At 53.0% G+C, this 14,964-nt stretch overlaps 1 protein-coding gene across 2 annotated transcripts in view; it reads left to right on the top strand.

Moving 5' to 3' along the window:
• Window positions 1–2,571: 2,571 nt before the first annotated feature.
• Window positions 2,572–14,964, top strand: part of SLC43A2 (solute carrier family 43 member 2) — a 34,617-nt gene continuing 22,224 nt past the window's right edge. The window contains exons 1-5 of one of the 2 annotated variants that reach the window (XM_072882289.1): window positions 2,572–2,623; window positions 4,545–4,741; window positions 12,196–12,385; window positions 13,404–13,459; window positions 14,195–14,271. In XM_072882289.1, coding sequence (XP_072738390.1) covers window positions 4,582–4,741; window positions 12,196–12,385; window positions 13,404–13,459; window positions 14,195–14,271 — 483 coding nt within the window. In that variant the 5' untranslated portion in view covers window positions 2,572–2,623; window positions 4,545–4,581. Of the gene's footprint in view, window positions 2,624–4,544; window positions 4,742–12,195; window positions 12,386–13,074; window positions 13,119–13,403; window positions 13,460–14,194; window positions 14,272–14,964 lie in introns of those variants that run through there. The other variant, XM_072882290.1, reaches the window with a different exon arrangement.

Below are 14,964 nucleotides of genomic sequence, written 5' to 3'. Positions count from 1 at the left end.
TTACAGTGGCAGGAACAGTCCCACATTTTATTTATAAGCAGCCATTTTTTCCTAATCGGTTGGATATTTTCAGCCTGTGAGCCGAGCAGCGTTGTGCCAGAAGTGAATGTCACGTGAGCCCGTTTGCCCTGGGTACAGCATGTAAAAATAGCTGACAACAACCCAACAGCCTTCCCTGACGTTCATAGCACCCAGCTTTGAGAAAACGCTGCTGCTACTGCGAGAACCTTTCATGTTCACGGGCTGAGCTGTGAGGCAGGATGTTTCCCCTGCTTGAAGATAAAACATCTTCACCCTGTCTGGGCGGTGCAAGGAAAACAAGCGGTGGATTTTCAGCGCGTGCCTGCTCATGCACACGCCTGCAGCGTGGTTGCGCTGGTGTCTTCTTGTTAGGGATGCTTTGGTCCGGCTTTGCTGTGGTTTTAATTCTGGATTCGGGAGGTCCGTGAGCCCGAGCTGGTGGGTGAGGGAGGGGTTAATGTCTTCCCGTGCTGGATCTCTGATTTTCCAAATCCTGCTGTCAGCCGGTGGGAAGTGGTTCCTGTGTGCAGGTCCTGTCCGTAAGCAAAGAGGTGTTGGGGAGCTCTCTGCTGGGGCAGCTCTTGGCCTCCTGGAGGTAGGAGCAGAGGCTCAAGCCACCTCCCATGGCCACGAGGGTCTGTCCCCCATCACTACAGCCTTGTCATCTCCTTTCCCAAACCGTCTGAGCTCTGCCTTTGAAGAAGACCACGTCGTTTACCCCAGTGGCTCCGTCCGCGGCTGCTGAGGACCTTCCTGCGTGGCCGGGCAGGAGCTGTCACCTCCCTTCCAGCCTAAACTCATTCCTTGTCCAGTTGCTCTAAATGTGTCTTTGTGCCAGTGCTGTCCTTCAGCTTCACTTTATTTTTTTTATCTCCACGATGTTTACTCACTCCCCGAGTGTATTTATAGATGGCAGCGGATCACCTGATAGCTTCTTTTCTCCTTCTAGGATAGGAAAACCGAGCCTCCCCATGTCCTCGCTGTAGCAAAGGGTTCCCGTGTCCCCGAACAGCCTCCGAGCCCTCCTCGTGCTCCTTCCCATCGCAGTTCATGTTTCTTGGAAGCAGCGACCGGGTCTGGGTGCTGAGGTCTCCCGGGGCCTCGTGCTGTCTCAGCCTTCCTCTACCTCTGCTAAAAACACGGTACCGATCCAGGCTGCCTTGTTTTCTTTGGGCTTTTTTTTTTTGTTCGTTTGCTTTGGCTTAAATCCACTTTCCAGCTGTTGCAATATTGGACCCTTATCCCACAGCCAAGGCTGAGGAGTTTCCTCTTCCCACCCACCGCAGCCCGCCCCTTTCTCAGGGATGCAGTGGTGGGTGCATGTCCGTCTGTCCGGGCTCTCGGCTTCCGCTGAGCAACTCAGAGATGTTTACCTGGCACAAGCACCGTTTTCATCTCTTTTGGCCAAGAAAAAATCCCCTATAATGATTTCCAGGGATATACGGCCACCTCCTCTGGCCCAGGACCTCGCTGCTGAGTGACGGGTTTATGGCAGGACTAGAAATCCCGCAGAGGAATGCTTGAAAAATAACGTAACGTAAGAAGAGGGCAGAGCCCCGGTGAGCTCGGATGCAGAGCCGCTCCCGTGGCTCGCAGTGCTTTGACTTCTGTTGCATGGAGCAGCTCACTGTGCTCCTGGGCCAGGGCATCTCGAGGGCTCGTTGCCCGTCCGGCCTTGCCGTGACACCGGTCAGCCCCGGGCTGCGTGTTGGATGCCTGCCCCCAAAATGGCCTTTTAACGGGGGACAGCTTCTCCGCTCCCTCCTCGGGCGGGGGAGCGGGGCGGCTGGGCTTCGCCGGACGGATCCGGTGCCCGTAGCCGCAGCGGATGAGACATAACGCGGGTGCCGTTACCGAAATGGCTCCGTGTGCTCGGCTGGGGCCGTACGAGCGAGAGCCGTTCCGCCGTTCCGCGGGGAGCGGCTCTCCCGGCTGCCGCCCGGGGCCGGTGGAAACCGGCAGCAGCCGGCACCAAAGCCCGCGGGGACTTTCCCGCTGTCCCTGCGGGACCGCGCCGTGCCGGGAGGTGGAGCGGGCGGGCCGGCGGGGCCTCGTCCCGCTCCGCGCCCGGCATCACCTCCCGCCGCCGGCGGGCTCCCGTTTTGCTCCCTTTTCCCTTCTTTTTTCCGTGGAAGGCGGCGAGTCCCGTCACCGCTCGGGCGTCGCTGTCCCCGGCGGTGCGGAGAGCGTGCGGGGGGGGCGCTGGTGTGTTTCACGGTCCCCGCGGAGGGTTTCCCCCCTCCCGCTCTGCCCCGTGCCCAGCCCCGCAACGCCGCCGCGGGCTCCGGCCGCGGAAACAACGGTTGTTGTGTCCGGGTGTGTGTGACCGTCCCGGCCGAGAGAGCCTAGGCGCAACCCGGGGCGGGACTACGGGGGGTAACGGGGAGGGAGGGGTAACGGGGGGGGGGGGAGGGGAGTACCGGGGGTGCGCGCGTCCCTGCACGCGCCCCGGCGGCAGCGGCACGCGCGACTCGGGGCCCCGCGGAGAGCGCGGTGATTGGCCAGGGCGGCGACCAATCAACGGCGGCGCCTGTTTGCTCCGGAGGACGGATAAAAAGCCCGGGTGGGACCGCGGCGGCGCGGAACGGGGGCGCGGTGGAGGGTGAGCGGCGGGGGCATGGAGGGGAGGAGGGGTGTTGTGTGGGGGAGAGCGGGGTGCGCTGAGGGTTTGCGTGGGGTGCACGAGTGGGTGCACGCGGGGTGGGGTTTGTATGGGGGAAGAGTGGGGTGAGGTTCCCGTGGGGTGTGAGAGCGGGGGCGTGCGGGGTGGGGTTGCATGGGAAGGGGGTGGCGGGGTGCATGGGGGGTTGTGAAGGTGGGTGAGGGGTTGTGGAGAGGGAGGGGTGCGTTGGAGGGGGCAGGGTTTATTGGGGGTTGGTCAGGGGAGGGGCTGTATGGGGGATTCGTGCGTGGGAGTGGCGTGTATTGGAGGAAGAGGGGGTTGATGGGGAAGAGCCGGGTGCGTGGGATTGATCTGTGGGTAGGGAGCAGGGTGCGCTGCGGGGAAGGAGAGGGCAGGATGCAGCAGGGCTGTTTTGGCAGAGCTGGGTGCAGGGGGAGTGATGAGGGGAGGGCAGCGCATGGGGGGAGCGGGTAGGGAGGGGGGTGTGTTGGGGAGGAGTGGGGTGCATGGGGGGTGACTGGTAGGGGAGAGAGAGGGCTGCACCTCTCGCCACAGAGAGGATCTGTGCTGAGGAAGAACGTGTGGGACTGGGGAGGGGGCGTGCGGGTGCGGGGATGAGGAAGAGGAGGCGGGGGAGGAAATGCGTCGTGGGCTGCCGTGGGCTGCGCTGGGGGAGCGGGCCTGCGCGGTGGGTGGGTGTGCGGGGGGGGCACGGCGGCAGGCTGGCTTCCTGGGGCAGGGGTCTCTGCACCAGCCTCTGTGGCTAGAGGGTGGCCCTGTCCTCCTGGCACCCTTGCGGGAAGCTGGGCCAGACCCCCACCCCCCCACAGCAACCCCAACCCAGGGCTGGTGCCTCTGCCTTATGGAAAGCCCTGAGAAACTGTGTTGGGCTGTGGTGTGTAGCCAGCTGATTTCCCCATAGCGCCTGATCGGGACATGCTCTGGGCTGGGAAAAGGCTCAGTTTGTCTAAAATGGCCACCTGCCTTATGACCCAGGGTTGGCCCCGGTGCTGCACACCTTTGGGCTCCCTGGAGCAGCCCCTCGGCCAGCCAGGTCTGCTCCCGAATCTGCTGCTCGCTCTCATGGGCCCCAGGGATGGGGACCGGCGGAGCTGGAGACAGTTAATCCAGCCGCAGCATCTGTGAGGCAGTCCGGGGATGCCAGCGTGCTGAGGTGGAACAGCATGTGCCATGGGCTGTCCCTGCCAGTGCACCTGGCTGTCTGCACAGCTAGGATGGGGCAGGATGCGACCCACCTTGTCTGCCAGCTGGGTGGTCTGGCAGTTAGCAAAAAGTGCTCCTTGCTGTAAACTTCTGTGCTATAAACTGCATCTGTAGGACCCATGGCACACACAGGACCCATGCTTGCTTTCCAGAGCAGGTCTGTGCCCCTCTGTGGGGCAGAGCAGACCTGGTGGGTCACTAAAGCCACTGTTAGGGCTGTGGGGCTGCCTCCCCGGTCCCAGCTTCTGCCTGCAAGCGGCCAGGAGACTGGGGTGCTGGCTGAAGCCCCCCACTCTGGCACGTGTTTCCTCGCTGCCTTACAAATGAGCTGCCTGCCCCATACAGGTGATGGGGGAGTGGGCTCTGGGCAGTTGATATTTGCTGCATTTTCATACCTGTTGCTCAGGAAGTGGAACGGAGTCCTTGAACGTTCCTCTGTTGCATGGTCTGTGCACTGGAGGGGCTGCTCCAAGGGCACCTGTGCTCCCCCATCCCTCCGGGTAACTCAGCAAGCTGGTACCTGCAAAAATGAGTTTTACACCTGAGTGCCTTACATTCAGCAGGCAGGTTTGCTTGCATTCCAGTAGAGAGATCTCTTAAACCGTGCTTTTTTGCACTCTTTGAGCAGCACGTGCTGTGTCTGTGGACTCACTGGACGATGTTCTGGTCCCTGCAGGTTGAGACTCTGAACAAGGCCACCTTCCCACGCAGCAATGGCACCCACGCTTGCTACCGCCCATCGCCGGCGCTGGTGGATGGCATTCACAGCCATCATTGAGAACCTGTTCTTCTCTGCTGTCCTGCTGGGCTGGGGGTCCCTCCTCATCATGCTGAAAGCAGAAGGGTTTTATTCCTACCTGTGCCACGAGTCAGGTAAGGATGCTCTGGAGACTCGTGTGAATAAGTTGCTGCTGAGGTTTGCTGGTGTGGTTCCCTGTCTTAGGGTGGTGCGGAAGTGGCTGGAGTAGGGCTGAGCTCCAGGTCAGTCCTGGGGTAGAAGGAAGGGATGTGCTCTCCTTTCCAAAACCAATGGCATCCTTGTGATGGTGTAATGTGCCTGTAGTTGCTGTTGCTTTGCAGAGTGATTGGAAAAGAAGCCTTAAAGATTAGGTAAAGCTTTTCTGGACAGCCTTTTCCACTTGACCATGAGTTCTTCCTTTGCATGGTGGCCTGGCTGATCTCTGCAAGGGAAGGCCCAATGGGTTCTGGAAGATGATGATTTGTGGGGAGGGTGTCCTGAGTTTGTAGGAGGAAACTATGGGCACTCTCTTCTTAGTGGTAGGAAAGAAAAGAGCATGGGTGAAAATGAGATTGGGGGAGTCTAGCGCTGCTGTTGAGGAGAAGTTGCAGAAGTAAACGCTACTGATGTTTTGTTCCTCTCCCTCTTCAAACACCCAGGATGTGCTCAAACCAGGCTGTGTCACTTAGGGCTTGAGATCCACCTTCTGGCCCAGCCAGAGGAAGCAGTTGTCCATGTTGCAGGCACAGCCTTGCAGGGACGGAGGCAATCTTGTGGTGTGGGAAGGATAACCCTGGGAAAAACGATATGTAGGTGGACATATATGCTCAGCCTAGGCATGGAGAGGGTTGTGGTCTGGGGAATCCCACAGTGTGGTAGGGTGGACAGCGGAGTTAAAAGGAACCTGAGGGTAAAGGTGTGGTGTGGGTTTGGAAAGCTGCTTTAGTGACAGAAGGTTTGCGTGTGCTCAGAGAAGGGAATAGCAGAGTGAAGAGAGGCAGGAGCTAGGTGTTTGGGCTCTGTCCAGAGATGTGTGATGGTGGATGAGATGAGAAGGTGGATCAGCCCATTCAGGGCTGGTGAGCATGGAGATGGAGCAGGAAGCAGTAGGGGAAGAAAGAGGTGGAAATAAGAGCATGGACCCCAGGGCTCTCAATGAGTAATGGCTGAGAATAGTGGGGGGAAATCTGAAATGTGGGGAAACAAAGTCCAAGCAAAAAGTGATTGTGTATAGTTGTGATGATACTTTGTTGTGGGTTTTTTTTTCATTCATCAGCTACTTTTTATAGTCTTTTCTGCTTTGTGTGCCTGTGGGTGGCTGCCTCAGTCTTGTACAGCCTGGGTTGCTACACCTGGCAAATATGCATGTGTTTGAGTCTTCTACTGGCTGTTGCTTGGCTGCTTAATCTCCTTCCTGTCCTTTGCTCACTGTGCAATGCTTCCAAGCGTGTCTGTGCCACTTAGGTCTCCAGTGGCGCTCCAGACTGCGTGAGGGAGAGTCCTGAGCGGCTGGAGACCGTTTAGGACTCTGTTCAAGGCTGATTTGTTCTTGCCAAGCCACAGTGACTTTGTCATGGGCCTGTGTAAGAGATCTCATTAAACTGATCAGGTGGAGGCTTTCTGCCACCAAGATAAAACACATGAGAGTTGATAAGCAAATGCTGACTGTCTCCAAAAGCAGCCATTTTCCTATCTGCTTCCTGAGATGTGCCCTGCTGACAAGAGCCTTGCTTCACTTGGGGCCCACCTCCTGCTCTTTGCTTTGATTGCTCTCAATTCATCCACCTTTGCCCCGAACCAGTGAGATTCACCTTGGCTTCTCACCCGTGTTTGCCAATCTGTAGTCTGTCTGGCTCTCTCTGTGGGAGTGCCTGTACCACAGACCGCAGGGAAGATGCAAATGTTTGGACAGTGGTGAAATTGCTGTCCTGGGGGCAATTTCTTCCTTCCAGTGACCAACCCGTGCCCTGAGGCAAGAGAACTTAATGCCTCAAAAGAAATTTATGTAGTCAAATGTTCTCATTGTCCTCAAATATCTGGCCATCACTGCTGAACTCAGTGATGGCTTGTGATGAGCATCGAGGACCAGTTATGCCGGTTTCTTCGTTCATCCATGCTCACTCACTTTTCTTTCTCTGTTTTTGTCCTCACTGTAATAATCTCGGCGATTTGGTAGGGAAGAGTCCTAGCTCCAGGAGAGCAGACTCCCTCGCAGTTGCCCTGCAGTGGCCACTGAATGACCGGCACCAAGCTGAGTTTGACCTTTGCTGGGATTAGGATGGCCAAGCGGTTGCCTTTCTCAGCATAACCTATTGAATCCTGCAGCCGGAGTGGGTACTTGGCTGGAAGGTTGCTGCAAACAAATCCTAACTAGTAGCCTTTGGGCACTTGTTGTTCCTAATGCTGCTGTGTGCATGTAAGTATTGCAAAAAAAAAAGACTTTTCCTAATGAGCCAAAGGTTCTTGGCAGGGCTTTTCGTTTGTCAGCAAAACCTCTTGCACTTTGTGATGCCTTCCAACAAAAGAGAAAACTAGACCTTGTCCCTTCTGCAGGCTCTTCTCTGAAGGTAGCAGCAGCTGCCCAGAAAGTGACTGCAATTCATGAAGGGCTCCTTGTCTTCCTGTTGAATCCCCCTGCTTTCCCTGCCTGCCTTTGGCTTCTGGTATTGGATTTTACTCAGCCACTGTGCAAACATGTGGGGTCTGCCGGACTCTTAACTGGGTTGCATGAGGGTGGAGGTGGACACCTAGAAAAAAATCCACATCAAAATAACAAATGGTTTTAAAGCAGTTGTGCAACAGGGTTTGAGTGGGGGGTTGTACCCGTTCTGGGCGGCAGGTTTGGCCACATCCTGAGAGGTATGTTTGAAATTTGCTGACAAGGAGTCTGGTGGTGGTACTTTGTTCCCTTTTTAATTTTACTACGCTACTACTTGGCCTTTAACCAACTGAAGCAGCATCTTTTATTCGGTACAAGTGCTGATTCCGCAGTCTTTATCAGGATTCAGGCCTTATCAGCTGTTGGGGAACTTGCTCTGTTCAGGGTCTTGCATTGCTGTGATGTTACTGGGATTGGGAAGCTCAAGGCTTGGGTCTGAGACATGTTTGGAAAAAAAAAAATTGAACTTGATAATCTGTTCACAAAGAGCAGAGATAAGGAGCCAGTTGGACAGAGGGCCTTCCTCTAAGACAGGGCTGCAGAAAACCAAAGGGATGATAAGGTAATTCACCTATGGCAGGTTAATGCGCCTTAACATGGGCATAGGAGGAAGGTGCTGCCTTACAGAGCTCTGCTCTTATTTATTTGGGGTCTGTGGTGGGGAACTTGCAGTTTGAAGGTCCCTTTCAAGCTGGTAAGATGTGACAGTGGCTTGTGGAAAGGCTGCGCATGCCACCCTGTAAACAGGAAAAGAGTAAATGTAGTAAATGTTTGATTTCTGCAGGAAACATGCTGTGTTGATTAGCAGCTGTCGGTGGTATCCGAGAGCTCCATGGGAAGGTGCTGGCCCTGGGTGAGAATTGCTGCAAAATGAAACCGCAGCTGGGGATTGAATGGGAGTTTAACTGGAGACTGTGCCTCAGTTACCAGGCTTTCAGCTGGGTGCCCAGAGAGGGGGTCCTGGAGGTGCAAGTGGACCGGCAGAGAGGGAAACCCAAATTAATTGCATTTGCAGTGGTATAAAGCAAGAACATCTCCTCCCAGTTCCCAGAAGTATGACACCATCATGAAAAGAGAAAACATGTTCTTATGTGGGCAGACTGCAGATCAGTTGTTTGCACATGCCTTTCACTGTGATTTTTTTTTTTAACCCATGCTCCCAGACTCTTTGGCCCTGATTTTTTTTTAATATCATTCTTTCTTTCCCTCTTTTAAAAAGAGGAAGGTGAGGCTGTGCAGGCTGTGTTCCACAGAGCTGTTGCCAGGGTGGCTGGGGGTGTCTTGCCTGCTCGGCCCAGTCTGATCCACAAAACAAGATGAAAGGAAACATCCTCTCCGCCGTCTGAGATGGCAGTCACTTGAAAAAGCCAGACTCATTCCTCTGGTAATGTGGTGTGTGCCTGGGATTTGAAGAGGTCAGCAAAGAGTAGTTAATGATTGACCCTCTCATGAAACCTACAGCACTTAATTTGGGAGAAAGGATGACTTTAAATGTTCCAGTAACAGCCTGAACAAATCCCAGCGATGAGCTTGACATAAATGATTATCGAGGCAGCCTTCCTCTCACCTAAGCTGTCATTCTTTAAATAGTAACTTGAACTACTAATTGGGCAGTAGAAATCCTGCTGCTTGTACGGGGAGTGCTGTAAAAATAGGCAGTATGTTCTTGTAATTGCTGATAAAGATTTGCAGCTTCTTCTAACTTGACAGTGAGACAGCAGTGAGCATACATGGACTGAGCCTGTGCTGCTGGCTTACCCGGGTGGCACTCTTGCATGTCAGACCTGGCGTGCTTGTATGCAGGTGGACTTGGCAGGAGAACTTGGGGAGGGCACCACTGTCAGCACAGAGACAGCCCTTCCCCAAAGCACTCTTGCAGATGGAGCCAGGCACGTAGGAGACTTTCCCCAGCAGTGTGGCGTGCACTGATCTGGAACAGGATCTGAGCTGTGATTGAGGGAAACTGCTGTTTGCTGTAACCAGGTGCATTAGGTAGGTGAGTAGTTAGGCAGGTTCTCTGCCCCATTAATCTCCTCCTAGCTGCATGTCATATGCTGCCACTTGCTCTCCTGTGTTGGTGACCTGCTGGCACATGAATCTGTGCTCCCCAATGAGACAGCTCTCGGCTGGACCTTGTGCATGCTGCGCACACCTGCAGCCCCTCCAAAATTTTCTATTTATGGAGGTGGCTCAAAGGATCAGAGCATGTCAGGGTGCCAAGGGCTGCTTGAATAATTTCCATTACGCCTCAGTGGATCTTCTCTTGTTGCTCAGGGGCTGCTTCTATTTTCACAAACGATTTGTATTTCCACATAGTGCTGTTGCCTGGCCCCTCCTTGGAGCTGGTGATGAGCAGCTGTAAACAAGGTGGTTGGTACAAGCAGGTGCCCTGTTCCCAGCCTTCCTGGTTGCAGCAAGTCTTCAGAGAGGGCCAAGTTTCCTTGCTGTTTGAGCTGTGTCCTCTTTGCCTCCTGGTGTTGCTGCTCATCTGCATGCCATCAGAGGGTCTGCTAGCAGGCGTATGCTGTGGGAGCTCCTTGGGGTCATGTTGCAACTGTACGTGTCAGTACATTAACAGTAACAGTAATTAATCTACTCCAGCTTTAAATGCTGAATATTTCTGTTTTCAGATCTCTCCATGGGGAGGGTTGACAGGCTCTTTAATGCATGCAGCCAGAAGTTATAAGGTCACTGCACTGTCCACATCCCTCCACCCTTCTTCAACTCCACAGCTGAGCTATCTCCGTAGAGTGCTGACACAGGGAAACCACTACTACTTTGTCACTCTCCCCCCCCCCCCCCGCCCTGTTTTCCTGAGTTTAACCTCTCACCCACATCTGTTTCCTATGAATTTATCTTTGTGGAGAGCCCAAAAAGCCTTGATGCTGTGGGTGAAGCTGTGTGCCTGTGCCTGCCTCATGGTGATGCTGTCAGAAGTCAGTGGTTAAGATCCTGGGCCACACCAAGAGGAGATTGTGAGGGAAAGATGGATTAAAAAGATTGAGATGTAGTGTGAAAACTGCAGAGAGCCTCCCAAGTCTGTCCAGGACTGATTTTTAAGATGTGACTTGGGATCTTCAGGCTGGAGTGCTGTCCTCCCTGCAGGAGGGATGCTGATGGGACATGTGGCCTTCTGGGAATATCTCTGTTGCTTACTCTGGCTATCCATGACTAGGAGGGCAAGAGAAGGGACAGATGAAGTTCTCAATCAGGAGAACATGGCAAAGGGAAGGAACAGTCATCACTGCCCACAAATGGTTTGAGACCATGTTAGTAAAGGTGTTGGTGAGAGCAGTGTAAATGGAGAGAAATGCCATGTGCCTTCCCTGGAGTGCTGGGAGGGGACAGAGGAAGGTTTGCAGGCAGCTTGTAAGCCTCAAATATCAGCATCTGAATTCCTGCTAGTACCTGATGTCTGGAGGGTGCAGCATGATTTGTTTGCAATGGACACAAAGCTGGGAGGGTTGTTTTGGCCAGCTAGGAGAACCAGGGTGAAACCAGTAACTGTAATGGTGCTGAGGCTTGAGTAGAAGGGAAGGAGTTGCAAGATGGGGCTGTGTGATCTCCAGAGACACAGAGAGGGCAAGAGCAGCCAAGGGGATCTCCTCGAGCCGCACCAAGCAGTGAATGTGAAGTCACTTGTACGTGAGGGATTCCTGCTAATTAACTAACTAACGAGGGCTCGCTGGGAATCTCTAGTCTTGCTTCATGTGGATGGTTATGTAGGTGACTTCTCTCTCTATTCCTCCTTTAATATTGAACTTTGTCAGATCAATTATTAAACATGGAGGAGAGCGTTTTATGTCACTGGCTTGCGGCAGCAGTAAGAAAGCAAGTGCTTTGTCATACCAGCAAAGGTTACTTATAAGTCAGATAAGTGCTGGGAGAAGGAGAGGTGGAGTGCACTAGAGCTCTGGGTTAATGAAAGTCTAAAGGCACATGTGCTCGCTTGAGGAGTTGTAAGCCACCTTGGGATAGGTTTGTAACAGGAGCAGGGTTGACATGAGGCAGTAAAACTGCTGCTGCAAAGAAAAGGGAAGTTCTTTCTTTTTTTTTTAACTGTCCTGTTTCTGTGTCTATTACACAACTTGGGCTCTGTTCAGCATGGGAGTTTGCATGCAGAGTTCCTTATGTAAGGGCAAGAACAGAAAGCTGGAGATATAATTGATCTGTATGGCCTAAACCCATTTGAAAAGAAGAGAAAATGCTAATTATGGGGCAGAAGTTAAAGATGAATCAGTCCTCTAACAAAACAGAGAAGGCAGGTGAGCTGCCAGCCCTCCTGGGAACAGGGTAGTTAAATCCAGGAAGGATTTTTCAGAGCCAGGGCGGTGGGGGAGTCGGGTGGCTACTGCAAAGCCATTCCTCATCCCGATGCCTGCAGTGAGAGTAGGAAGCTTTTTGTTTGAGCAGGCTGTTGCTCTGTGCCAGGCCTTGTCAGCTCAGTGTCTGGACCCGAAATAACTGATTTGGCTGTAGTTATGGCTCCCAGTTTAGTTAGGGAAAAGATCTGTGAGAACATGCCAGTTGTAGATTAGGAGGACCTTATTTTTGTATTAGTCCCTTCAGGTTCTGCTGGGTTTAGTCCCCTGTAATTGCCAGGGCCTTGCTGTATAGTTGTTTTCATAAGTTAAAGAATCTCTGTCCTTAGGTTGTTACCCTGCTGCTGCTTGGGATAGTTGTCCCCTGGGTGCCTGTGCATCCTTTTCCTGCTTCCAGTTGAGCTCATCAGGTTTCCCTTGTCCTTCTGCTGCTCTTCTTTCCCTTCTCCATTTCTCACTGATTCTAATAAAAAATGGAGCGTGGAGGGTGTATGCCCAGTGTGTTGTGGCACCCTGCATGCAGGGCTTTTCTCTTCCCTCCTTCCTGCAACGCTGCAAGCCTCATCCTAACACACTGCAATGATGATCCTCTATCATCCCGTGGTAGGAAACACCACCAGCAGCCCTGAACACGAAAACAGCACAGCTTCAGAGTACAAATGGCCTTCCTGCAACGCCCAGGATGAAATGCTGAACTTGGCCTTCACCATTGGGTCCTTCCTGCTCAGTGCGATCACGCTGCCCCTGGGAATTGTCATGGACAAGTACGGCCCTCGCAAGCTGCGGCTGCTTGGCAGGTTGGTGGTCTGGGCTCCCCGGGTGGGCTGAGGGGCCAATTCATGTGTTGTCGGGGGCAGATGGGTGCTGTGCCTGTTGCAGGGTCCCTGCAGCCTGGGGAACTGTATGAGGGATGGGGCTGGGATCTACTGGGAGCTGCTGGTCATGCACAGGGTACTGGAGCAGATCTGGGATGATTTTGGCCAGCACAGTGAATTGCTCCATAAGGGAAGGGCCTGGGACTCCATGTCCACACTTCAGCTCTCCAGTGTTGCTCTGTGCTCCCTGGCCAGATGGAGCCTGGAGGAAGAGCAGAGTCATTTGTGAGTCACAGAGAGTAGCTTTTTCCTTGAGCTGGGAGCTATGTCCTGAGAGGCACAAACCCAAGATGTTACATCATCGTTTGCAAGCTGGGGAGTTAACTTGGGGATAAACACGTCCTGCCCGCCTCTTCTAGGGCCCTTCTCTGCCATGTGGTGCATGTTGGTTTCTGCCTCAAACAGCAAGGTCGTTAGCTGCTTCCATCATGGCATGTAGGGATTAGTGACTTGTTGGGCACAGTGGACCCCAGCACAGCTGAATTTTAATGCACTGAACTGTACTGGAAATCAAACTGGCCTGTAGGCAGAGTGGGAAAAACAGGACAAGTCTCTGATTCAGACCCTACCAGAGAGGAGCAGGTAAAGGCTGTGAGTGCTGTGACCACAGCTGGGTCTCAGGACGAAGGCTGCTGCTGTCTTTGGTCACCTTGAGGTGAGGGCTGGCAAAGCTCTGTGCTGGAAAACCAGTGGGGAATTTGAGTCCAGCAAGAGCTGCGTCAGTACTGGGAGGAAAGGTTGCTGCCTCAGCCCTTGTGCAAGGCTTGTCTGTAATATTTGGGTATTTCCCTGGATTTTTCTTTCCAAATCGCCAGCTTCCTGCCCTCTTACAGAAATTATACTGCGCTTGCTTAATGAGGTGCTGAGGAGGTAGAAGCATATGTAATTTACTATGTGTAAGGCCAGCTGTAAGAAACTCAGGGTTTTGGTTCCCTTTCAGTGCCTGCTTTGCTGTGTCCTGTGTGCTGATCGCGTATGGTGCCAGTAATCCAGACTGTAAGTAAGCTGAGTGGGGAGGGCTTTGGGGCTGTGGCTTGAGTTTTTTTGGGGAAGCAGACAAGCATATATGGCACTGTGTGCTCTGACTGTCACACTTCCTGTGCTGTACTGGGGTCTTGCTTAGGACACAACCCAAGCATCTGCTGGCCTGTGGGAGTTAAGTGGCTCTGAGGAGGACTGGTGTTTCACACCTGTAAGTGGAGAGCATAGGAAGGGCCAAATATCTGAGATAGCCAGGTCTCTCAGCTTTGCATTTGGGCAGGGCCAGGTCCTGTAAAGGAGCAATTCCAAACAAGTTTATGGCTTTTTCAGGGTTGGGAAATAGGTAATAGCACACGATGCGTAATCAGCTGCTTTCTCACCAGGGATACATGGAGCTTGCTTCTCAAGACCAGATAAGTGAGATGACACTTTGAATCCAGTTCTTTCAAGTAAATCTTCCTTTTAAGACCCATTCAGACAAGCTGCATCAGCAAGTCTGTTCATTAGAGAAAAGAAACCCTTCCATCCTGGAGAGAGATGATGCCATCCCAAACTCTGTCTTGCAGGAGAGGCCTGGCCCTCCCCCTCTGCGTGGCTGGGGAGATGGGTGCAGGGTCAGGAACAGTGTGGCACATCCCGAGGGTGTTGATCCACTGGGGTTTTTGTGTCAGGACCAAAGCTCTCAGGGCTCTGTTTCCTTTCCCTCTCCACCCCAGTAAAAGCTAAGGGTGTCTTCTTTTATTGTTGCAGCTCTGTCTGTGCTGATATTCATTGCGCTGGCTCTGAATGGTTTTGGTGGGATGTGCATGACCTTCACATCGCTTACGGTAAGTGAAGAGTTATTACCTGGCTCTATTTTATTCCTTACTAGGGCTGTGAGCTGGGCTAGCAGGAAAGAACAAAGTGGATCTTTTGCCTGTGGCTTGAATAGCACGTTTTTGTTTGGTACAAAGGGTCAGTCACTCTTTCACCTGAAAGGCTCAGTACTAGGTGGTTATTCTAAGGCTTTTTTTTCCCCCAGTCCTTTTTTTTACCTGCCCCTTGCATCTCAGGTGAAGGTGGGAGGAAAAAAAGGAAGTGTTTTTGTCTAGGACTCAAATTGTCATATGCCTGTACATGCAGTGCTCAGTTACCTGGCACAGGATGGACATGTGTTTGCACTGGGTTTAGCATTGACATACTGCAGGAAGAATCAGCAGGGCATAAACCCTTGCAGCTGGGTATGACCAGCTTTCTGCAAGTGCAGTTTGCATCTCTCCCCAGGAAAATGGTTGTTCTTGAGCACAAAAGCTTTTGCTCTCAGAAGGGTGAGAGTCCCTTCCAGGTTTCCTTAGGAATGCTGCGTTGTTGAATGCACTGAGCTCCATCTGCACAGCCTGCTTAGGTCTGTTTAGTCCGTGGATTGTATTGCAAGCATTGGTCAACGACTGTCAGCTGGATCTCTACATTTTGAGGTTCTTTTTTCCTGGAGACAGAAGCAGTATCATCCTCCAAGTAGCTGCTTTATTTTCTGCCTCATT

This window comes from Ciconia boyciana, chromosome 17 (assembly GCF_034638445.1).
Source record: "Ciconia boyciana chromosome 17, ASM3463844v1, whole genome shotgun sequence".
NCBI lineage: Eukaryota > Metazoa > Chordata > Aves > Ciconiiformes > Ciconiidae > Ciconia > Ciconia boyciana.
This window is presented reverse-complemented; position numbering and strand designations above follow the sequence as displayed.